The 23905-nt window shown below is 38.1% G+C and overlaps 1 protein-coding gene across 2 annotated transcripts; it reads left to right on the forward strand.

The window, feature by feature from the left end:
• The first annotated feature begins 2977 nt into the window (after positions 1-2977).
• On the forward strand, positions 2978-21388 carry LOC144642530 (uncharacterized). 2 transcript variants are annotated; one of them, XM_078501502.1, is made up of 15 exons: positions 2978-3511; positions 5477-5596; positions 5994-6151; positions 6639-6748; positions 7336-7396; positions 8176-8304; positions 9112-9296; positions 9777-9982; positions 13579-13806; positions 14373-14438; positions 16297-16475; positions 18331-18668; positions 19361-19503; positions 20295-20354; positions 20763-21388. In XM_078501502.1, the coding sequence occupies exons 1-15, from the start codon at positions 3472-3474 to the stop codon at positions 20891-20893; spliced, it is 2154 nt and encodes a 717-aa protein (XP_078357628.1). In that variant the 5' UTR covers positions 2978-3471; the 3' UTR covers positions 20894-21388. The 2 variants fall into 2 exon arrangements, with proteins under 2 accessions (XP_078357628.1, XP_078357629.1); XM_078501503.1 differs by lacking the exon at positions 14373-14438 and having other exon boundaries at positions 2980-3511.
• Positions 21389-23905: the final 2517 nt, after the last annotated feature.

Raw genomic sequence — 23905 nt, forward strand, 5'->3', positions numbered from 1 at the left:
GTATAATGACTGATGAATATGCGTGTTCAGAGGGAGGGAGAGGGGTGGGAGCGAGTGCTCATTTTCTTTAGCCGACTTTAGACCTGCTGGTGAAAATCTAAAGCGAAAAATCGCCCTTTATCTTATCAAATGATATTTTTTGGTTCCTTCTCTTTCTCTCATTTTCGTTTGAAGATGAAAAGCCAGTTGAAGAGATTAAGTAATAAATATGTAAACGCGCTCTTGTGCTAAACTCTTTGTTTGAAAGAACATTCTATCACTCTGTAATCGAAGGACACCTTATATAAAACATTCCTAAATTTGACCAAAGTAGCTCGCGCAGTCTTTGATCCAATTTCGGCAGATATAGGATGGTACCCATCCCAGGGCTTAACCGCGGTCAAACGTCTCAGGCAGCTTTTCTTCCTATTTTGGGAAATTTCGTTCATTTTAAAGTGTTAGTATGAGCAAGGATAGATAAATTAGTTGCTGAAGGTAAACATTTTCCATTTCCTCAGGTAAACGAGGGTTTTTACTTTTTCAATGTTACGCATCCGAAACAAAGTGCTTTGACAAAATGGCGCCGACAAGTGCGCATGCCGCTATTTTGAAACACGTATAACTTTTTTAGTAAAGCTCAAAAAAACTTAGTAGACCCTGAGGAAACAAGACCTTATCTTTGAAGTACTTTTCTTGTTTTTTGCATAATTCTGTCGTTTGACCGCGGTCGATCCCAGGGCTCTTTTCAATCAGTGTGAACGGTTGTGTTCCTTTTCGAGTGAGACCCAACCGACCGTGATGTTTCCACGCGCGTCTTTCCCGTGCTTACGCCCTTTCTGATTGGCTGATTGTGTCTTCACACGTCATTAGCTTTTATTCTGATTGCTCATTGGAAGTGACGATGTTACCATGACCAATCACCATTTATGAACTTTTCACGAGTCTTGCCAGCCAATAAAATCAAGGCGAAACTGACGAATAATCAGTTTCTATGACCACAGGCTTCAGAAGAGGGTCCTGAAGGAGACGAGAAGAGGGGTGGTGATGTGGTATATATTTCCCGCCTAAAACTTGCTCTTCTCAGCGCATTTTTGGCCCAATCTTACTCCCATTTCTGTTTTTTGGTTGTGATTCCCAATCCCAGTGACCCAATTTTCCCAGTGACCCAATTTTCCCCTTCAAGCCTCTCTAACAACAACTTTTATTTTTCTCTGTAAATACTATTTGCGCGTTAAGGCTGTTTCTCGCATGATTGCCCCGATCGTTCCATCGCATCGATCGTTTGCGACTACTGAGACGATCCGGTAGGCGATGGAAGCAATCAGGGGGTTCTCATATGATCGATCGTCCTGATCGCTTGGTATGAGCTAAGACCTATACGAAATACAATCATTTTAAGCCTAGATCTAGCAAAAATGGCAGCCTTTTTTGAAAGCAGCAAAACTTGTGGCCTCCTATCTTCTCAGATATTGCAGTTTTACGGCGAAGAATAAAAAGAGAAGTTTAAAGGATAGAAAACGGGCCCCAGGGGGGGGGGGGGGTACTCCCTATATTGGCCTACACGGGGAGGCCCCGCCCAAAGGGGTACCTTTTTCATGCTTCAGGTATATAAAGGGTAGGAATTTCACAAGCTAAGGTATATAAAAGGGTAGGGATATCGCTCATTTAGGTATTTAAAAAGGCCTTCAATTAAAATATTTCGAACAGACGCACCTTATGGAGGTATCATTTAAATTTATTAAGCGCTACATAAAAATGGCATCAAGACTTCCTGTTTTAGGCATGTGTCCTGTCTTTTCGGTATATGAAAGGGGTACCTTTTCAGTAAAAGGTATACGAAAGGAGTGCCTTTTCTGTCAAACCCCCCCGGGACACGGGCGATCCAAGCGGTCGTGATCGTCCCATCGAGTCCCAATCTCCGTGCAGAAGTTAGCGATCGTCTGTGTAATGTCATAATGGCCCCGATTGCAAGAAAACTTTTTGAAGTGACAGAGGCGATAGAAACGATCAGGGCGATTATATGAGAACCCACCCTACAGGTAACTTCGTGCACAGCTTCCACTGATAAATCAATTGTCACTTATTTTTGAGTGGAAACTCAGTGTTCTATAAATATTTATCTAGCGATTTAAATAGTGGGATTATTTGTAAGATTATCTCTGGGATTTGGAATAAACTTCTCGAAATCGGGCTACAAGTCAACAACACTATTCCTTAAAAAGCTTCTTCGTCTTGTGTTTGATCGTCCAGGTGAGGTACTTTTAGTACTTTTATTAGTTAAGAGAAATGAAACCCTGTTATTGCTTTAATTTTACGGTTGGTAAATTATAATCTAAGTAACTGTAAAATTTCCAACAACGGAAGGCTTTTAAGGGACGTCCTGTAGACATTTTATGCTGCCCTGTGGATAAATATAATTTCCAATGCAAACCTACGTACGCAGTACAGTGAATAAAAACATCGATCCTGAATTCAATCTTTTTGTTTTCGTAGATTGAATTTATTATCTTATTTTTTTAACTTCTTAATGCTCAACCTGTGAACAGATCTTTCTGTTTATTTAACCGGCTCGGTCAACCAGTTCTGGTCGATTGCATCTGAAATTAAATGTACACTGTTCTTTTTAAAAAGGCCAGTTTTTTATTAAACTTCCTTCTAAAACGAGAAAATCTTCTGTAATTTTGTTCAGAAATTAGATTTATTCGATTTATCAGTTGATTCACTTATCGCCGCTGGCTTCGAATTTGCAATTCATTCAATTGTTTACATATAACAAAACTAAGAAAAAAAAATGTCTCGGTAAAATCACGACATGTAAACTTATATCAAAAGCGCTATGATCTACAACGGTAAAAATTATCGAAACTGAAAAGATCTTTTTCCCAACCTATTTTCTGATTAATTCTGGAAAGGACTCGTGCGAAAGATACTTATTCACTTGACGCAATGAAACAACAAGATAGCTGTCGCATGTAGAAAACAATTGTTTCCGAATCTCCTAGAGATATGCCGCCCTCTCTGTTCAGCTTTCCAACATGATGAGTTTTGTGATATTGAAAAATCTTCATAACAGAGTTTTGCGAGCAGGTGTTTAGCTCGTTTACAATCGGCATTGTTCGTCGACCAATCGGAAAACGAGCAGCTGCAATTATGGGAAGTCGAGTGTGACCAAAGCGCGCAAGACCTCGTTCACTTTGCATCTCCTTCCAATTACAAGTGCGATAAATTTGAGCGGCTTTATGTAATCTCCAGTCATTAAGCTTGATTTGGCATTGTCTGTTGCCATTGTTGGACTTTTTCGAAGTTCCCTTCGTTAAACGCCATGTTCGATTTGCTTGCTTGAAGACGGCAAAGAGTTTTCCGGCCAGTGCATGGCGGAAACCACAAGAGAACATCCGATCATAGATCTGGTTCTTTGGAGAAGTCCTACGTTGCATGGCGATGTTGGTTAATCGACAAGGACAACTTTGAAAACATTGACTGTCACTAGAGATGTCGAATCCGTCATTTGGAGGTCCAAGAGACCGTCCAAGTAAGTATTCGATTCACCGAAGTGATTTCCCATTTCTCGCGCTCAAATAGAATTGCTCATCAACATCTTTGTCTTGAACACGTATAAGCTTAGTGGCAGTAGCTTATAGCGGATGTTTAGCCCTGGCATGGTAATTCAAGTTTATAGAGTTTGACATAGTAATTCTGTATGTGCTCGATATATTTGCTTTTCATTTTGTCGCATAAATGTCCTGTCGCTGCGTGGTGTGTAGCGTATAATGTGTATGTGGTCGGTTGTTAAGCAAAATGACATGCGATTTAATGATCCGAAGAAAAAAGGACAATTAATCCTAATTTTTATCTCGGATATAATTTTTCACAGTCGTTTAGTTTTGACGCACATTAATGCTGTAGTAGAAAGAAGCTTTCCCCCTAAAATAACACAGAAAAATTGCTTGAAAACGACTGTTTTCGAATCTATAAAGCTTATATTGCGCGCGGTGATTCTTTGTTTTGGAAAATTCAAATTTTCCGGAGGATTTCCCCAAACATATGTTTGGAGAATACGTTTTCTCCGTGGGTTCCGTTTTCCCATTCTCACTTAAATTTAATTGTTGAGTTTGTTTGAGAAAACTATTATTTTGAATAGCAATCCTATTTTTTTCCACGGCAAACTTTACGCATATTTATTACAAATGCTGCAATTGCATTTATTGACGGTGGTAATGAGGTGATGAAACAAAGTTTGTAGTTTCCTACAGTCATTTAATTTATTAAACCGATTTTTCTTGAAGAGGAGTTCGGATTATGCCCTTTAGCAAAATATTTTATTAAATATTTCCAGATAAAAGAAAAAAAAAATGTAAATATCCGAGGCCTTGTTCACAACAACATGCACAACATTGCAAAAAGTACACAAGATTTTTGAAACCATTTTATGATCAAAATGCTGTAGGACTTTTGATGAGAAATGAAACCATGGCTTTTCATTCTATTTCTGTAAAATTCCGAACCCTAAAGTAGTGAGCCTTCGAATTTCATGGTTGTTTGACAGTAAATAATCTGAAAGTTGCAACCCCTCCCCCACTACTGAAAGTAACAAAGTCTCCGAAAGAAGCAATCTCAAGCATTTTGCAGCATTCGTTTCCTCACAGTACCCCTCTGGAAATTGATCCAGTTTGACTTCATAGCTTTCATTCTAACCCCCCCCCCCCCTGGAATTTCTGATCACCTTAGCTTACCCTGTTTATGTTGCGGAGCTCTTATTTCCTGTGAGCAGGGCTTTCAATAAGATTTGGAGTAGGTGGATACCCTTGTGCGACACCTATCGGAAAGCAACATAAGAAGATTAAAAAATCTCCCCTTTATAGGGAGCTGCATGAATTTTAGCTGGTGATTCTTGTGAAGACATCTGTCAGAGCTCCGGCAAGTGCCAGGTCTCATTGAAAGCCCTGATTGAGTCAGGATTTCATAACTGAGCTGTAATCAAGCGTTATTGCCCGTGGCCAAATGGTTATCATATTGGACATGAGGCCTTCCAAAGGGGGTAGCCGTGTCGAAATGTCACATGTTTCTGAGAACCCAAGTCGCCTAGCTTTAACAGCTGTAAATGTTACTGTCGTTTTTTACCCTATTGTGTTGCTGTCGCATTGTGTCGTTGTCACATTTCAGTGCTGTAATGATGTCTCTTGTCGCTGTTAAAAGGTTCCTGTGTCGCCAATTTCCAGGGTCATGTCGCTTGTCGCTTTTACCCCTTGGAAGGCCTCAGTCTTCACGTTGTGTTCTTGAGAAAGACACTTGTTTCTCACGTTGTGTGTTTTCACCCTGGAGTACAAGTGGGTAACCAGGTATTGTTATGCTGGGGTATTACCTGCAGTGGATTACATGTACCATTCAATCCAGCAGCAGTAGCAATTACTGCAAATAAAAAAATGATAATATTTCTGGTCATTTGATGATACAGAAATCAATCGGGTTACTTGTTTATTGATTTGATTTTGAATAGGAGGCTCGATCTGTGAGCCCCTGATGCAGACAACAACAGCAGGAAGAGTAATGTTGATCCACCAGCTTGTGTTGAAGGGCGACTTGAAAGAATTGAGGAAGGAGCTTGCTAAGGACATAGGTGTGTAAATGAATCAATTACATGTATTGTAAAGTATTGAGTTGGGACAGGTCCCATTCTCATCCCCAGAGTATACAGTCAATCCTTCTGGCTTGTTGAAAGGTTGTTTTTTTTTTTTTTTTTTTAAAAGGGCCCTGTACCAGGGATAGAGATCACTGGCTGGTCCCAAATTGTGAGCATGCACAGAGTACTTGTTCTGTATTTTTCAGCCAATCAGATTTGTCAGTTTTGACAATGAGTCCATGAATTGCGGACTTCAATGTTGTAGCAGGCCAGAGGTCTTAAAACCCTGGCGCAGACCAGAAGGATCGTGGACACTGCGGGGGACAAGAATGGGACAGGTCCAGGTGTCAAAATAACAATGCCAATAAAATAACTTGAATTTACTTTCTTGAAGATCTTTTAGAAGGCAAGAATAGCCAGGGCATGACACCATTGTTCCAAGCTGTGAGCTGTAATAACTTGGAGTGCGTTCAGTTCCTTGTTACATCCGGTGCAAATATTGATACTCGCGATAATGTTGGAAGGACCCCTGTTGCACTGGCAGCTTATCAGGTAAGTGCTGTAAGCTAACATAACATTGTTTCAAACTAACAAATTAGTTTTCCTGAAAAGGGTGAAACTTTTGAACTTACTTTCAATTTTCTTAAATGTAAGTCATTATTGAAAAAAAGGAACCACATTTATGCACTGAGTACTGTATAGTAGTACTGTACTAGTCGTGATTCAAACCATTACCTGAATAGATGGCAGACAGTTTGTGTGACTTTTTGGAGCTGCAAAAAGTAAACAGTACCATCAACAATGCATGTCAGTATTAGTAAAACATAATAGCACATACCTGTAACAAGACTCCTGTTGTACACATGTATACCACAAATCAAACCATGTGCGCAACTAATGCATCAAGCATTAATAATAAAGTGCATCCCCTAATCCTGTTTTGCTCTGATTATTAGGGTGATGCCACTTAGAGTGGGTAATTTAGGTTTTATCATCTTTAAATTATAAATGTGAAATTAAGTCATGTTTTGCTGTTTAGGGCTGGCATGACGGATTATATTACTTACTTGCAAAAGGTGCCAACTGCTTGATTGCCGATAACTGTGGCAGGCTTCCTCTTCATGCAGCAACATACTTCAGCAGTGAAAAGTAATTTTTTTTCTTTATGTCTTCTTTGCTTGTTACATGAACTTCCCTGTGAAAATTCTAAACCACGTAGTAACCAATCAGAAGTTACACCTACCAGATTTCAGTAGAGCTTTGTGGTCAGTATGAAATTTTGTGGTCAAATCCTTTATGCATCACTAGCAAATTAGGAACTAGAATTAAGTGCGGGAAGAGATAGGTCACTTTACTTGGGAACTAAGCATGTATCATACATGCCTACAGTACCTCTCAAATGTAAATTGACAGCTAGTCCCTCAAGCCTCGAGACTCAATGAGGCCCTGTCAGGGCCTCCTCAATCCTCAAGTCTTGAGTTGAAATATTCGAGGTTTGAGTATCAATTAAGCCTCGGGTTGAGAAAAAATAATCAGCTTGTCCCTTGAATGCTTCGTCAAGAACTAAATTGCTTAGTTGTCTGTTCACCTTCGGCTCTGATGTCATTGCCTACAAATTCTTCTACACATGGTCTATACATTATTTTGGTATTGGACACCAGATGATTGAAGTTGTCAAGAAGATTGCATGGCAGTGATTTCATGCCTGTACTTATATGCATTAACTGCTCTGATAGTTCCCTTGAAGTTCTGCTCCAGCATCTCTCACTTCAAGATGTCGATGCTCGAGATAATGAGGTATGCATGCTACATCATAAGAAAGGGTGCGTTCTTTTGGGATGATCCAGAGCAGGATCAATGAGCCAAGACGATTGCATCATGGTGTGTTGAAGAAGGCGATGATTCCTTGCCCAGAGAAGATCCATTGGTTCTTTTGATGCAACATGATCCAATGATCTTGGACCACTGATCCTGATCCAGATCTTCCCAAAGGAATGCACTCAAAAGTTCACTTTTGCAACAATAATGATGTTTTGAACATTAACCCTTTACCCCCTTTAAGGGGAATGGTATTTTTTCGTAAATTAAAAAAAATATAAACCTGATATCCATATATGATACACCATTTGAAAGCTGTTGATCAGAAAATTTCATAAAACACTTGAACAAATAAGATGAAAGTTATAGCTTTGAATGAAATGGGTTGAAACATTTAAAAGAAAAAGATTAAAAAAATGTTTCTCTCCGTATATAGTAGATATACCCCTTAACTATACGTGTAGCTAATTGTCCAGCTCTCAGTTTACTGGTTAATTTCAGTAATGTTGCATGTCACCTATGTGTCAGGCAAAAAAGTTGCAGAACTTATAGGGGTGGTCAATCATGTCACAAATAGGGGGAGGTACAATTTAATGCTTTCAAAATGCAGATCTGTTGAAAACAAGTTTGTTGTCAAAAATTCAAATAAATTTAACAAATATTGACCAAGTTATGACACCATGTGCCAATTGGCACTCTAAGGGGTTAACGGGTTAAAGTTCATACGATCAATGACATGAACATTTTATTTTCTCCAGGGAATGACTGCTCTTCACTGGGCGGCTTTCCATGGCAGAACAGGTCATGTCAGGTTGTTAGTGGAGAAGAAAGCTGATCTATTATCACGAGACACAGATGGAAAACTGCCACTCCACTGGGCTGCTCAGGTCTGTGACTTACTAACAAATCTGTAATGTCATAGTGCAGGCTGAAGTAGTTAGTACATCTAGTATTCTTATTCACTCATTTTACGGTACCAAAGTTTTTTGTAATAGCCCTGCACCCTACTGTACATGTAGAATTCAATTGTTAGAAGTGAACCACCCACTTTTAATTATAGTAATGTGTGGTTGTAGAAAAAAAAAATAAAAAATGTGACCTCGTTGAGTTACACACCTGAGCCTGTGATATGGTCATGTGATACTGGTCAGCAGACACCTTGTACTGACAGCTGTCAATTGACCATAACCTGGTCAATCAATTGTCTCACTCCACATTAACGGTCACTGAAAATCCTGATTGAGAGGGATCTCGGAAGCTAGAACTTTTAAAGGGAAGTTATGATGCTAACTGGAGTTTCTAGCACTTGTGGTGAGGACAAAAAACCCTTTGTGGGTACACACCCTAAACAACCAGAATCATTCCAAACACTTCCAACCTTGCTTGCAGAGCAGAGGGCTGGGTCAGGTGGGACAGGTGATGCCCCAAAATCACTAACAGAACTTATTGCCACCAAGAATGTAGGACTTGGTTATTAAGATGGCTTTAACAATGTACATTGTACAGACTAACGTTTTTGCTGACGCTTTCCTGAGTTTTAAATTGTTTGCTTTTGATTTCAGGGCATACCTGTTATAAGATAGCTTTAGATTAAAGTTTATCATTCGATCACTTTAAAAACTTTAATTGATTGAGATTGCTTCGATTTTATATGAGAAGGACGCTTTGTTTATCTTAGTTTTTCTCTTGAACAGAATGGCTACCTACCAACATGTCAAGTAATGCTAGAGATTTGTGACAGCCACAACTTAGTCAATGGAAAGGACTTTTCTGGACGGACACCCATTCATTTGGCAGCTGCCGCTGGACAGTACGCTGTCCTGGTTGAACTGACTGCAGTGGCATTTGCAAACATTGAGTCCTTGGATAATGATGGCAGGTAGATCAACATGTGAATTCTCCCTATCGCTCTCAATAATGTTTTACATAGAACTAGTTGAGAGAATTTGTCAATAACGGAATTCAATGGTATACATTGAATTCTGGTTAAAAAGAACTTCTTGAAACAAGCCATGGGGGTGTCGATCGAAATACGTTTTTAAGTTAAAAAGTCGAAATAAGGCAACATTTCTCCCCTGTTCAGTACTGCCATCCAGCAGAGGGAGGCTCATATCTTGAAGGATCTTATAACTGGATGTGTTTTTTTGTCTCTTGGTAGATGGGGGGGGGGGGGGGGGTGGGCTTATAAGCTTATAAGCTTGAGAGGGGGCTTATAAGCGAAATTGTACAGAAATTACCCTGTTGATCAAACACACACACAGCTAAATTTATATTGGACACCCTGTAAGTGCATCAAGCTATAATATTCTGTGGAGATGAAGTGTCACGTTGTAATTATTGCATGTCACATGACTTGTAGAATTCCTCTTCACTGGGCGGCGGCAACTGGACATGTCCACTGTGTCGCTCACTTGCTGAGGCTTGAAAGCAACAAGGATGCAGAAGACAAGCACGGTGGAACACCTTTTCAATATGCACAACAGGGACACCACACTGCTTGCTGTCAGCTGTTAATAGATCATGACCCAGACAATCCTCTTGCCACAGAAGTACCAATGAGAAAAGGTAACGATTTGTTTTTTGTTTTTATGCTGCTGGTTTTCACTGTCACACAATCAAAAAATAAATTCGAAACCATTCAACTACAGAAGCTATATATTTCAAATATTATAGACGATATTTTAGATAAACAATTTCTCCAAGTTTCAGGTCTGTGCGATGTACCGTTCGCGAGTTATTTGCCAAACCTTTCCACGCAAATAAATTTATAAAGCTTAGTTATAATTATAGTATGGAGACGCCATAACTGTGTCCTTCCGAGGGACACAAATATGGCCGCCGTGATGTCAGAGAAACCATCTGGAACTCAATTCTGTTTACAACAGCAGCAATCTTTGGCTCATGAGCTAGTACAGTTTCACATAAACACCACTTATTATATCTAAAATGTTCAATCTGCTGAAAATGGAAAGAAAAGGCCTCTTTTCAAACAAAACAGCTTGTCACAGCACTCAGCTTGATGTCACATACGACGGAGATCTCAAATATTCAAAATGCTCTGTTTAAAAAATGAAAGACACGTACTATCGATCTGGAAATTTGCAAGAAGATATATTTTTTAGTTTATCTTACGTCTAATGACAACGAAAATTTAGTAGGCCTAGTGGATTTTGATTTCAGAATTTTATGACGTAACATGAAAACCAAGAATAGGAATTACCCAGAGTAGGGGTGCTCCGTCATAATAACTTTTAGGCATGTGTGAAGCCAAAGGGTGTGGTTCTTCAAGCCGATTTGGTCTAAAATACAACCTTCCAAGTCGCCAGCTCCAAAATTTTAGTCTCCATGGCAACTAGAATTTTGGAGCTGGCGAATAAATTGGACCTGAAGTCGCCAGCCTGGCAACTAAAACTGAGAAGAATGATTGAAAGCGTGAAATAGCCAGGGTAAAGATTTTGACTATTTTGGTCTGAAATAGGGTAAAATTGGTTTGTGCATTATGGTCAGTAATCACAATTTAGTGAAATGGTTAATGGTTAACAAATGATAGTGTTGCTACAAAATTCTATACAATCATGTACCTGTAGTATATATTATGTGAGTTCTAGAAAAGAAATAATGCAATTAAATGAACTCAATGCAGGATTTTAGTGAATTAGTCACTTGTTCTGAAGTAGCTGTGTCACTGAATAATGTTTTTTGTTTCCTCTCAGTCTGGCTTATTTTTCTGTCACAATTTGACTGTTTGATTGAAAATATGTAAATTATCACCTGCCCTCAGAACAAATTACTGTAGGTTAATATGCCAGAAGAATTATTAATATTGTATTGCTAAATGGGTATGGCTTAAAAAAGCGTTCTTTTTACCTTGGTCTGGATAATAAGATCAGAGGATCTGTTCTCTGTATTTTACAACAGTGCTTCAAAATCTCACAATGGGTAAGACCACTTCATTTTAGACTATTTTTATTCTTATATATATTTCTTACCTTAAATTTAACAACATGTATATTGCTGTTTATCAATTCAGCTGCCTGGTGTTTGAGTTTTATTTGCTGAAATTAAATATTATTTGAAAAATTTGCATTTTGTTTTTGAAATGTTGACATTAATTAGACCCAGCTTGTGGCAAATACGAAAGGATTGATGTTTTGGGGAGGTTTTTTTTACAAAAATACTAAGCGATATATTTTGCTTGGCTGGAGTTTGTCTTTAAAGCAATTGATGGAACAAGGTGTCTTGTGTTCATTGTAGAACTGAGAACATCATCCAGTCTTTTGATATTTCATTGAGTCTGTATCTTAAGCGCCTGATCAGTAAGTACATGTGAGTTTATCTACCGCCGTGGTTTCGTTTCATGCGAGTAAGTACTGTAAAATGATTGTTTTTCATGATCATATGTCAAATGTCAGATACAGGTCTATTTGGAATCACTTGAAATTAAAGGCTAAGGCTTTTGTGAGCCATAAACGTGCTTTACCGTACATGTGCTTGTGTACATTGGTGTGTACATCTGTGTTAGCATATTTCAAACATCAGTTTACAAAATAATGTCTGCCTCGATCAGTTTTATATTTACATTTTCTCTTACAAAATAGATGTCTTTAAGCTTTTGCAGTTTTTCAAGATATGGTTTTGAAAAAATACACAGCAAATTTGTGTCATAAATTTGAGGTTTGCATAGTAGGGGGCCTGATTTTTGTTTCATTCACTGTGTTGTTGGGAAGCTACAAATTATGCTTTAATATGTAGCATCATGTGTGCTTTATTATCACGTGTTTTCTTCAAATCTATTTTTGATTTTAAAACCACAGGAAATTTTAAATTATTACTTTTATACAAAATTAGGTTTATTGTTTATGGTTCAAACTTGCTTTTTTTTAAGTTTTACACAGAAGCATTATTTTTTCATGTGATTCTATGTTACTAAATAATTTAATATGTTTATTTTATTTTGTAAAATGAAGCTTGAGGCAGTTTAGTAATATAAATAACATTCTGACCTACTGGTACATAAATTATAGTTTCTTGAATTAAAGATATGTATGCAGTGCATGTAAAGATAATTATTTGTGTTCTGCTCCCTTAACTTTCAGAAATTGACCATCAGTTTTTTTTTCCTGTGTTTACTTAATGCACAGCATCATTTGTCCTTGCGAGATTTACAAAATTTTAAATTAATTTTTGTTGCACCAGCACATGTATTCTACAAACCTTTTATACTGTCACATGTACAAGGTGTTGACACCTGACTGTTTTTATTTTGTAAAATGAAGGCTTGAGGCAGTTTTGTAATAAGGAACATTCTGACTAAAGATATTTATTTTTTTGTAGAGTTGCATGTCTTGTTACTTTATACTGCTCTCTCAACTTTCAGAAACTGACATTCATTTTGTTTTTCTGTGTGAATGTACAGCATCATTTATCTTTGTGAGATTTACACAATTTTAATGTAGTTTTTGTTGCACTGGCATATTATTATGTATTCTACAAACCTTTTAAACTGTCAAACTTTCAATGTACAAGTGTGGACACCTCCTGACTGTTGACTGATATTATTTTTAGACAAAGTGACCTCCTTTAATGTATTGTTGGCTCAACTGTACGTCAGTAAGAAAATGGCTTTCTGTTGGAAGGAGATAATTGTGCCACCCCAGAAGTTACTTTTAAAACACTGTTTGCCTTGTGATTACTGCAGTGTTAAAATTAGTTAGGAATTCAAAGTACAGCGGAACCCCAACATCCCTCGATCAGTCAAATGCTGCAATTTTACCTGTTCCTTGAATTCCCCGATTTCTCAAACCACTTTGTGTTTCCCTTGGGTGTTTGAGAAATGACATTTTTATATTGTAAAACCACGCAGTTTGCCCTTAGCTACCCAGGGTGGTAATTAAAAGAGTACTTTCGTGACCCATGATCGGCCCTTAATTTTTATATCCGTGAGATGTGAAATGGCTTTTTTCCCTCGCAAATCGTGATTTCCATAGTAACCTTGAACTGTTATTTTCCAAAATCCTTTATTTTCTGTGAAGCGTGAAGTGCCAGTGTTGAATTGTGAAAAGGCTGTTTTATTTTCTGTGAAACATGATCCATACCCTTCCCCCCTTACCGCCCTCAGGTTTGCTTGATTTATTTCTTTTTTGTGTGTATCTGTTTTACAGAGTCACCTGTAGAGAATCTTCTTGTTCCCGACAATAGCCGGCATGGGTCGGATGGTGTACAACTGTTTGACAGGGTCCACAGCACTGGAATAACAAATGGTTTTGACTCACAGTCTGCGGCAGATTTTGGTGACTCAGAGGTTCAGGAGATACTTGGTAACGGCACTACTGCCACTGTGCAGGTTCTTGTGGAGATGAATGGTCAGGACGATGATACCACTGAAGCAGGTTGGATGCCTTGTCTCTGTGCTCTGTGTTTATTAAATGTGTTTTGTATCAAAATGTCTATTCTTCTTATACGTCTAGTGGTGAGAATTAGACGTTACATCAAGACTATTTTTTGTCATTTTCATCACACTTGACAATCTGTTGCAAGAAGAAATTTTTTAGGGTTTTTGCTTTTTCATTATGGGATATATCATTCAAAATTCAAGAATGTGGTATTTTTTGTAATTCATTTAAATGCATAATTTAATAAACAGTTTTAAGGCTGTTTTCACTCAAGAAGGTACATGTATGCTGTACCAAATAAAAAATTATTGTCATATCTAATATCATTTGCCACGTAGACAGAGTCAAAAAAGATTATTTGAATCTGCTTTGATCAATTTTTTTACTATACTTTCTAAACTGTCTTTCCCTTGTTAAGGCAAAAATAGAGTTGTGATGTGATTGTCTTACACTGATAAAAAAAAAATTTATTTTACTAAAAATATAAAATTTTAAGTTTTTCTCTGTCTGGAGTTGTTATTGCATGCTCTATGTGACTAATATTTAGGGTATTTCCTGTACAGGGGACATGGTTTCATTGCTGCATGATGTTAGTGCATGGCCCAGTATAACGCCCCCAGCATCACCCTGTAAGATAATACAAATGTATCCTCTACTCTTAAAGAGATTTCCACTGTTGAAACATATTGCCATCCAAATGTTTTCCAACTCCAACCTATTATGTATAGCTATTTATCCTTTGTTTTCAATGCATTTTGGACTTTATTTACAATAATTGGAAGGCAATTTGTTCCAAAAGTGCAGGTTTAAAAATGAAAGTTCATGTAATTTTCATTTGGTATACCAGTATATTAGAATAGAATAGAAGTTTTATTGAACACTCCTAAAAAAGGTTTTTTATAGCACAACTAAAGTAAAGCGCACGCTCTGATTGGTTAATTTAGGGTCTACTATGGGTGTACGCTGACGTATGCCTTCATCCTGAGCGCGCACGCTGATCTCATGCAACATGGCACAAGAAGGTGTATTTTCTAGATTTTCCTGTGAATTTGAAAAGCTAAACATAAGAAATTCCATCTCTCCATAATGGTGAAAGACTTTTATGCATAAGGCACGTCTGAAATAATTCAAATGTTTGTTTTTTTGTGTTTTTTTCATTTAGGTTTTTTGTCAGCGCTTACGCGAGCACTACACGCATTTGTTTAAATGAGCATTCACACTAACCTTTTACCTCAAAGAAACTGCGATAAATCACCTAAAAGTTGTGCTATAAAACAAATGGTAAACGCCATAGCGTACACTATTGAGAACTTTATGGAAACCGATGTACTTGGGAGGCTTGCTAAGCACTCAAGAAGCTAGAGTCGCATGAGGCGATAGCCTCGTGCGAATCTAGCGCTTCTTTCGTGCTTAGCAAGCCTCCCAAGTACATCCATAACTCAATAGTGTACGCTATGGCGTTTACCATTTGTTAATTAGTGATCAATACATTGTGGAAAGAAAATAATCTGATAGACTAATGGCAAGTTTATAATCTTTACTTTTTTATTTACATAATCTAACCCCCATACTAACCTTACAGAGGACTCTACTGTGCTGATAATTTACAGTTTAATGTCAAGTCACGTGAGAGGTTATGTTGCAGCAACAAGAGTTGTCGCTATGCCATATATGTCCATGCAATACGCCCTTATGTGTGAATAGTTCATGATTTTGTTGCTGCTATATGTTGCCGCATGTTGCTCCAACATGACCTCTCGTGTATTTTAAGGTACACTATGACAGATGTTAAGTGTGTTAGGACACAAAGTCCCTGTCTAGACTCTGTGTCCTAACGCACTTAACATCTGTCTCTTGGACGAATGGAATTGCCTTTATACCTTGAATGGATTGTATAACAAGAAGCAATCATACTGTTTAAGTTGTGATTGGGCATCAAAAGGGGTAGATCTTGTTTTGAACTAGCTGCTAAATTTTTTTTGTTTAGTTGAGTAAACACATACATTTGTAAAATTTGCAACAAACAGAAATTGTGTGCAGATTTGGGCCCAGTATGTGCAAAGGTAGACAGATGCTCTTAAGCTCGTCATGCACAGGGCATCTAATACTAGAATGTTAGAACAAAGACAGTCCTTTCTAAATGTAGTGTCCTAAGGAGTGTCTATCTTTGAATAAAATTTAATTGATTTTTTTAATTAATGGAATTAATAACAATAATGATACGATTTCTAAAGCGCACTTTCCCAAGGGTCCAAAGGCGCTATTTACAGGGTTAAAATCAAAAATTTGCAATTAAACATCAAAGAAGCTAAAAAAATCCTTTTATAAAATGAAGTAAAAAGTAAAAAGATAAAAGATAAATTAAAATAAATAACTACAATAACATTTATCAATTTAAAGAAGCACGCTTAAAAATAATCGTTTTAGCTGTCTTATTAAAATGTCTAAATGAATTGATTTCTTTAATTCATGTGTTCTGTTGTTTAGATTATCTCCATCCCAACATGAATGGAGAGAGTGATACAGCAGGTTACAGCAGCGAGGAAGACAGTCGTTACCCTCCACAGATGGCTCTTACCCCCATACCAGGCTCGCCTGTCCCACCTGAGGATGTGAACCACAACAACCCAAAAAGGCCACCTATCCTGCCTAGGTTTAGTTTTGAGGTAAGCTTCTTTTTATACTTCAAGCAGTTTTAATGCACTGGCCAGTTGTCTACAATAATTATTATGCAAGTTACAGGGAACGGGGACATAACTTACCGGTACATCATAAGCTGAATAAGATCCTAACCGTCCGTGGTTTCACTTGAGTTTTGAACATTACTAGCATTACAAAGATAATAAAAATCAAGTTCTTTATTTGCATAATTTAACCCGCATTAGATCCCTTTGTAGATGGGACATTTGGGTTCAAATTTTTTTCCTAATGGGGGGTGTCAAGCTTTCATTCTGACTGTTTGGAAAAAAGACATAACCTGCTTAAAATGACAAAAAAGTTGCAGCATTTCCAGACATATGGTTGTGTGGATGGATATATGGATACTCTCGGCACATGGTCAAACACCAATTTGTAAGTTCGGTTTTCAATATTCAACAGTTTTTTTGCTGCAATTAAAAAATGACAAAATCGTTATTATTGTATTTATAAGTTTAGTGTAAGTCTGCATCGAGCCAAGTGGCCCATACAGCTGGAGCTTATCTTGGTTTCCGTAGCATTAAGTGACTAGAAGTATCCCCCACCCCCCCCTGGATTGGATGCTAGTCCGTCAGTGTTAAATTTGCCAGTACCCATTTGTACACCTGGGTGGAGAGAGGCACTGTGAAAGTATAGTGCCTTGCCCAGTAACTCAAAGCAGTGAACTGAACTGAAACTTTCTTTACCCTCGGTATTATGAGCCGTGTTAGGGCTCTAGCAAGTATATGCTAATGAAACCGAGCATTTCACAGTATACAACACAATGCGGAATAGATAGACCACAACACCGGGAAGCTCCGTGCCATACTCTTTTCGATAAGTCTGTGGGTTCTTTAACGTCCCCTGTTGATTATAACACTGAAGATGCAGGAGACGGGGCCTACGGTTTATCGTCGCTTAGTCCGAGAAGACTAGAATATCTAACCATTTTGCTGATGTCATTGCAAAGGCAGCATATTCTCCTCAGTTATTTTAAGACCCTGAGTCTTTGTCCGGTCTGGGACTCGAACCCGAGACCAATTCCTGTGCACGAGACAGTCCGGCGCTCTACCACAGCTTTGCTACCAACTGAGCGAAACGGTCGGCGGTTAAGTGCCAGAACAAGGTCTTGCTCGAACACTGGGACCGCTCTGATTCCAGAGTCCAGCACGCTTAACCATTAGGTCACTGTGCCGTCTCATCAATAAGTTTGCTAGTCAGTCACGGTGAATTTGAGAGATAAAAAGAGATTTTAAAAAAAACGCTGGTGACCTTATACAGTAAAAACCCGCGTATAAGAACCTAGGTTTTTTCAAGTTAGTGTAAACAGGTTCTTATATAAATGGTATTTAGTGTAAAATTAGGCTAACTAGGTTCTTAATTAGATTCTTAAATTTTGTTCAAGAAATAAAGTAGAATTTTTAAATGATCTGGTCTTTAATGTCCGATAACAGTATTCTTGGAGGCTTCGGTAAGCAAAATACTATACTATTTTAATCTGATTCTGTTAAAATCAAACCTATACTGTAACCTTCACTATAATTCCCAATAAATCTTGTATACAAAACAACATAATATGATGAAATGTCAAAGTTCCTCTTTAAAACAGACGTGTTATAAATATGATTTTGAGAAGATTTTTTAATTCTATATTTTTGAGAAGATTATTTTTTTCTTTTTTGAAAATAAGGACCTGTTTTAGAATTTTAGCCTAAAATGGTTCTTATGTGAAGGGTGCTTAAAAATGAAATTTTAGCCTAACAGGTTCTTATACGCAGGTTTTTACTGTAGTACTCCCATTTAATAGAGCTTTTAATGAACTGGCTTTTATTGTGTTTTGCTTAGGATCAAATACCCATTGTACGTCCATCAGGCACCACCCTCTCCACCCTGGCACCAATCAAATCCAAGACAATGCCAGATAGATTGCGACTGAATAACTACAGGTCCTCCCCTGTGAAACCAGTCGAAATAAAGCCACCCTCCCCCTCAACGGACACACACTTAGCACCACTCAAGGTGGCTAAAGCTAAACAGAGCCCAGTCCCTATGAACGTGAAGACTCAACACTCCAGTCCAGGTAGTCCGCGGGAAACAGGGACGCCAGAAAACAACGACAGTGGTAAACAGTGGGCAAGGAAAGGGAAAGTCAAGACAGATCCTCTTACGCTCTCCCCTGTCAGGTTGGAATTTATATTATATATTAATTAAGCCCTGTTATTGTTGAAAATGTTGGGAGTAGCGATTATGGGATTATATAGGCATGTAGTTATTCTTTGGCTTGCATGGTACTACAAAGAAAAGATTGTTGAGCTTTTCACCAAGCCAAGTGTGAAATATACATGTAGTGTTTTAATGTGTTTGTTTTAGTTTTACGCTTAGCTCTATAATTGGTTTAAAAACTCGTGCAATGCTCTGTCTTGACCAATCAGGTAACACATACTGCTTATTCAGCCAATCAGGAGCAAAGGGAAAACTTGGTTTACCCCCGTTTCCCGCGCTTGGCGCTGATTGCTCGTCTAAGCTTCGAGTTCTTATTGGCTCAGTGCATTTTTTGCTTTGGTTAAGATTGGCTTGGTTCGATTAATCTGTAGATCATTTTAGTTTATTTTTGTCCCAAGTTTTTTGATAGTTATTCTCCTAACCGATTCTCGTACATTTTTTTAATGTTAGTGTGGAGAATTTAGTGGCATGTCAAATGTAGTGTATATCCCTATACGATTTCCTAATTTTTTTTATCTTCATTATTCTGATCACGTCTCTACCAAAATGCTGTCCCGCGCCTTCCCAGAAACAAATGCTTTAGAGACCATCACAAGCTGTTATTGTTTCTTGATTTCAACGTTAGCTTTTTTTTTCTCTTTTCCTTTGTTAGTGACAATGTCGAGCCAGACTTTTTCCGTAAGGTGAAAGACAAGCGTCCGTCAGCGGGAAGTACCGCTGGCCAGATCCTGCCAGTCATTTCAGATAAATCCAGTCATGTGACGCAAGTGCAGGGCTCCAGACAGGATCAGATAGGTAGTGTTGAATCTCAATAACGCGAACCTCCCGCTATCTCGAACCTTTTCCGATTCCCCTCTAGGTTGTTTTCTTACTAATTTTACCCTCGATAACTCGAACCTTTTTCAATTTCCCATGCAGGTTCGAGTTATCGGAATTGAACTGTAGTTATCTTACTTGGCTTGTCAGTCAAGCATTATGATTTGTAAAATTACCAGAGATTCACTCACTGCTAATAACTGTAATAACACTTGTTACATAACACTCTCCTAGTTGCTTATTATTTTCGCACAGTTGTGGGTCAAGGGGGAAGTTCAGAAACATGGGATATGAAAATATGAAATCTCCCTACTGGTTGTTGAACATTTCTTTTATTGTTCTCAGAATTAGGTGATACATCGAGACAAGCTTCTAAATGCTGCCCCCCTACAAGAAGTTGTGATCCAGGGTCGTGATTACGTACACCTTATTGTTACTTATTTTCGCGGGACTTAATTTTCGTGATTTTCGCGATTTTCAAAAAATCGCGAAATCAAAGACCGGCGAAAAATTATTTTTAACGTATTTTTATTGTATTTTTTATGTTGATTACGTATTTCTGACCAATTGTTGAAAATTAAGTCCCGCGAAAATAAGTAACAGTAAGGTGCTTCCGCCTACTCCACTTTGATTTTCTTTCAAGTGTCCAGCGAAAGGCTTCCTTATTTATTCTCCATTCTGTAAATCGTGAACTAAAACTTGCTAAGTTGAACAGGACTAGAACCTTCTTAAAAAGTAATTTTTCGTTATTTTTTCAATCTATTTTGCAGACGCAAGAAAGAAAAACAAGAAGAAAACTTCCAAGAACCGGAGTATACCTGAAGATCTAGGTAAGCTTAGAAAATTTGTCAGGATGTCAATTTCTGAATATGGCTTCTTTCTCACTGTTTTTACCCAATACAACAATGGAACTCTTAGCTAAGTTTCTGTTTACGAAGTCGTTCATACAGTGTCTCTAATTTTTTTCACGCCGTAAACGCAGTAAAAAATTACGCGTCAGTAGAAATCCACCTTATGTTATATATTTCTCGCAGCAGAAAACAGTACTTCTGCCATTTTCTTCTATCGCATCGTCATTCTCGTATCTCGAGTATTCGTTCTTTCTGCATAGTCCGACCGCTGGTCACAGGGAACGAAGACCCTGGGTACGAGGATGTTGTATCGTTGTTGTGGCACTTGGCGTTTTCTCTTTCCTTTAGCTTAAACCTATTTCTGTTGTTGTTGTTTTTCTCCTCCAGACGTCACTGCCGGAGAAGAAGTCGAAGAAAGCGTCGAAGAAGAGACGCGATCAAACCGGTTTTTTGGAAACTCAAAAGAAAAGCCGAAGAAAAAGAAAAAGATAAGAAAAGTTATGAGCTGGAACTTTTAATAATAAATAGATAATTATATCTTATACTGTAAGAATAAGTCAGGGTCCCAGAGGAGTTAGGGCTCCAGGACTCCACGGCTACAGGGCAGAGGCTTGGTTACATTACCTCATGGCTCCGAGGGACGAAAATGGACGTTTTTGCCCTGGGTTGTAAACAGAGGAGAGCTTTGGAGTCCGGGCCTCGAAGTGAAAGCATCAGGGCTCTGGAGTACCCGCCTTTTGGGACCTGAACAATGACGGTCTTATGCTCCAACCCGTTCCCAGGGTCTCTCGCGATCGAGACCCCCGGAACGAGGCCGATAATACGGGATCTTGAATGTGCGATGGAAGGGCGCGAAGTACTGTGAAACACTTCAGATTTGCGCAAGCAGTACACAAGACGTTTCCACTCGGTGATCGTTTAAAAATGGTTCTGTAAGCGTCGTTATCGTTAGAGTAATACGTGAAAGTAAAGTGTCTTCTATCGGGTAGAAGGCGAAAAGAGCGCTCGGCGAACAGGAGAAAGTTTCTCATTAGTGGAGTCTCGGATCACCTCAGGTATCACGCCCTCTCCATCAGACCCAAACACACGCAAAATTAAGGACTGTGATGCAGTGTTTTCTTTACCATGATTCAAGTATTCCACTGTTTTTAAAGGGACATCGTCACCAGGTTCATTTTAACAGGATTTCTTGATTTTTTTTGACCGTGTTAGACACATGACAGGGACCCATTAGGAATTAACGATTGCGAGGAAAGGAATTTAGTTCAAAATGAACGAAATTTAGAAATGCAAGGTTCAGATTTTCTAGTTTGTCTTGGATAATTTATAAATGCTTTCTTGCAGTTTTTAGCAATTCCAGCTTACGATGTCCAGATATTTAAATACAACCCTGTGCTCATTCAGAATTATTATATAAAGTTCAACAGTATGTTTCTTGTATATATTATATAAATCAAATTATTATTATTTTATAAAAGAGTTAATACTTATCAACAGAAGAGCGTAAATTTTAAAGACTGATTTATTCAAGATTTTTATTTGTACAGAGTATAGTTAAGTATTTATTACAACGATGTAGATTTTATTCCATTACGCTAGTTAGGTGTAATTTAAGGTTCGTCTCACACGTTCCAATACCTTTAAGGTTTTCAGAGAGCAATGTCTTAATATTTTCTCCACACCGTCCCCTCCCCTCAGACAAAAAGGGAAAGGAGAAGATTACGACGTTTGACTCAAAACGAGGCTTTTGCCTAATCTCTTACCCAGGTCTACTCCTTCCTCGTGTTGGAGAGAAAAGAGACCTGGGAGCGAGATTTGTGTCATTGCCAGACAGTATATTAAATAGGCATTAAATAAATATAGTAGTTACATTTGGCGAAAAGAAAAAAAGCAGCCATGGTTTGTACGTGCTTAGCTCAACCCTTTCGTTTCGTTCCTGAATGACTTCAAAAAGCGAATCTAAATCTAGCCAATTAAATCAACCATAGTAGAATCCCTTACAACAAAGAGATTTAAAAACGGTTTATTTGATTTACTAAATTTAAATTTCGTTTCTTGAAGATCTAGGATTGTCTAGGATTGTGTTGTGTTGATTTTGCCGGAGCAACTAATACGCACATCACCGGCTTTCCCCTGGGGACGACCCTTGGGGCAATCAGAAGCGTTATAAAAGGCACAGTTCCCCGGGTTGCATTTTCTTCAGACACATTTCCCCGTAATCCCTAGTTACAATCTTACACATCCGACGAAGTCTTGAAGCTTCCCCAACCCACAGGTGAAGATTCCGTGAACTTTCTCGTTTTCTTCAAAAAAATCCTTATAGTCGGCACGGGGGACAGTCTCAGGGGGGAGCTGCCTGATAGGTGCATAAAACGGTGATGAGTTGAGTCTTGAAGCGTCGTCTACATGAGCAATTTTTATGTGACAAATGTATTTAAATAGTGTAGATGGCACAACAATTATTTATCAACAGTTCAAAGTTTAGTGCGCCAGTAATGACTTTGGACAGCAGAGATACGCAGAAACGCATACGCAATACTGTCGCGATATTTGCCACATTTTATGTAACGAGCCGTCTACACGAGCAATTTTTATGTGACAACATTTATTTGTCACATTAAATAAAGAAACACGCCAGCTTCACAACAAATATATTTGTCACATAAAATTGGTTAATTTTCCTCGTCTACACGAGCAAATAAAAATTGTCACATACAAATTGTCACATAAAAATTACTCGTGTAGACGAGGCTTGATTATAAAATTCTTGAAGTAGTTTTCGTCTCTACATGGCAATGCAAAATTGTCAGTTAGACGTGTGTTGTACATTTTTGTGACAAGTGCAAATGAATTCTTGGTTATAAATTTATATTTCGAATTGCATGGATTTATTCAGAGATGAGATGTAAATTATTAAAAAAGAAAGTCAAATTTTAATATTTAGTTAATGTGAGATAAAAAAGTGATGACATATAATTAATTATCGTAAATAATTTATGCCGAATCCCCTGCTTCAACACAAAAAGAAACATTAAAGTAAGTTATTTAAACGTTTCACTTGTTGTCTGTCTTTTTGTTAATGTCTTACGAATTTTATCGTGGCGAGTATTTCAACTTTCACTTTTTTTGTTGCCAATCTCCGTGTTTAAACCGGCAGTCGCGATATTTGAGGGATAAGAAGCATTTTCCTCCAACTCTCAGTGAGCGTTGGCTAAACAATAGAGGATTCTCTTCAACTGACAAGAAAAAAATTGAACAGGTTCAAATTTATTAAGAGCTAAATAGAGGGTAACCAACAGCGCAAGAGAATTTAGAGATCTTGACAACTCACGATCGTCGGACCAAAACTTAATTTTCTGCCATTTTATATTTGGCCCCCAAATATTGGAATACGTTAGCCTCATAGGCAGAATGCTTATCACGTGTTCTTGGTGAAAAGGAAAGATTTCTCAATGAGCCCAAAGAAGATTGCTTGGAGTTAGGAGGCTACGAATAAGAGCGCCTTCAAGTAGCTTCATTCGAACTTATGA

The sequence above is a fragment of the Oculina patagonica genome, chromosome 2 (genome assembly GCF_052425735.1).
Source record: "Oculina patagonica isolate OP01 chromosome 2, crgOcupat, whole genome shotgun sequence".
NCBI lineage: Eukaryota > Metazoa > Cnidaria > Anthozoa > Scleractinia > Oculinidae > Oculina > Oculina patagonica.

Coding starts and splice junctions, on each gene's coding strand:
- LOC144642530 (XM_078501502.1), top strand. CDS start 3,472: ATGTCGAATCCGTCATTTGGAGGTCCAAGAGACCGTCCAA. Junction 6,749..7,335: donor ACATACTTCAGCAGTGAAAA/GTAATTTTTTTT, acceptor CTGCTCTGATAG/TTCCCTTGAAGTTCTGCTCC. Junction 20,355..20,762: donor GAGTATACCTGAAGATCTAG/GTAAGCTTAGAA, acceptor TTTCTCCTCCAG/ACGTCACTGCCGGAGAAGAA.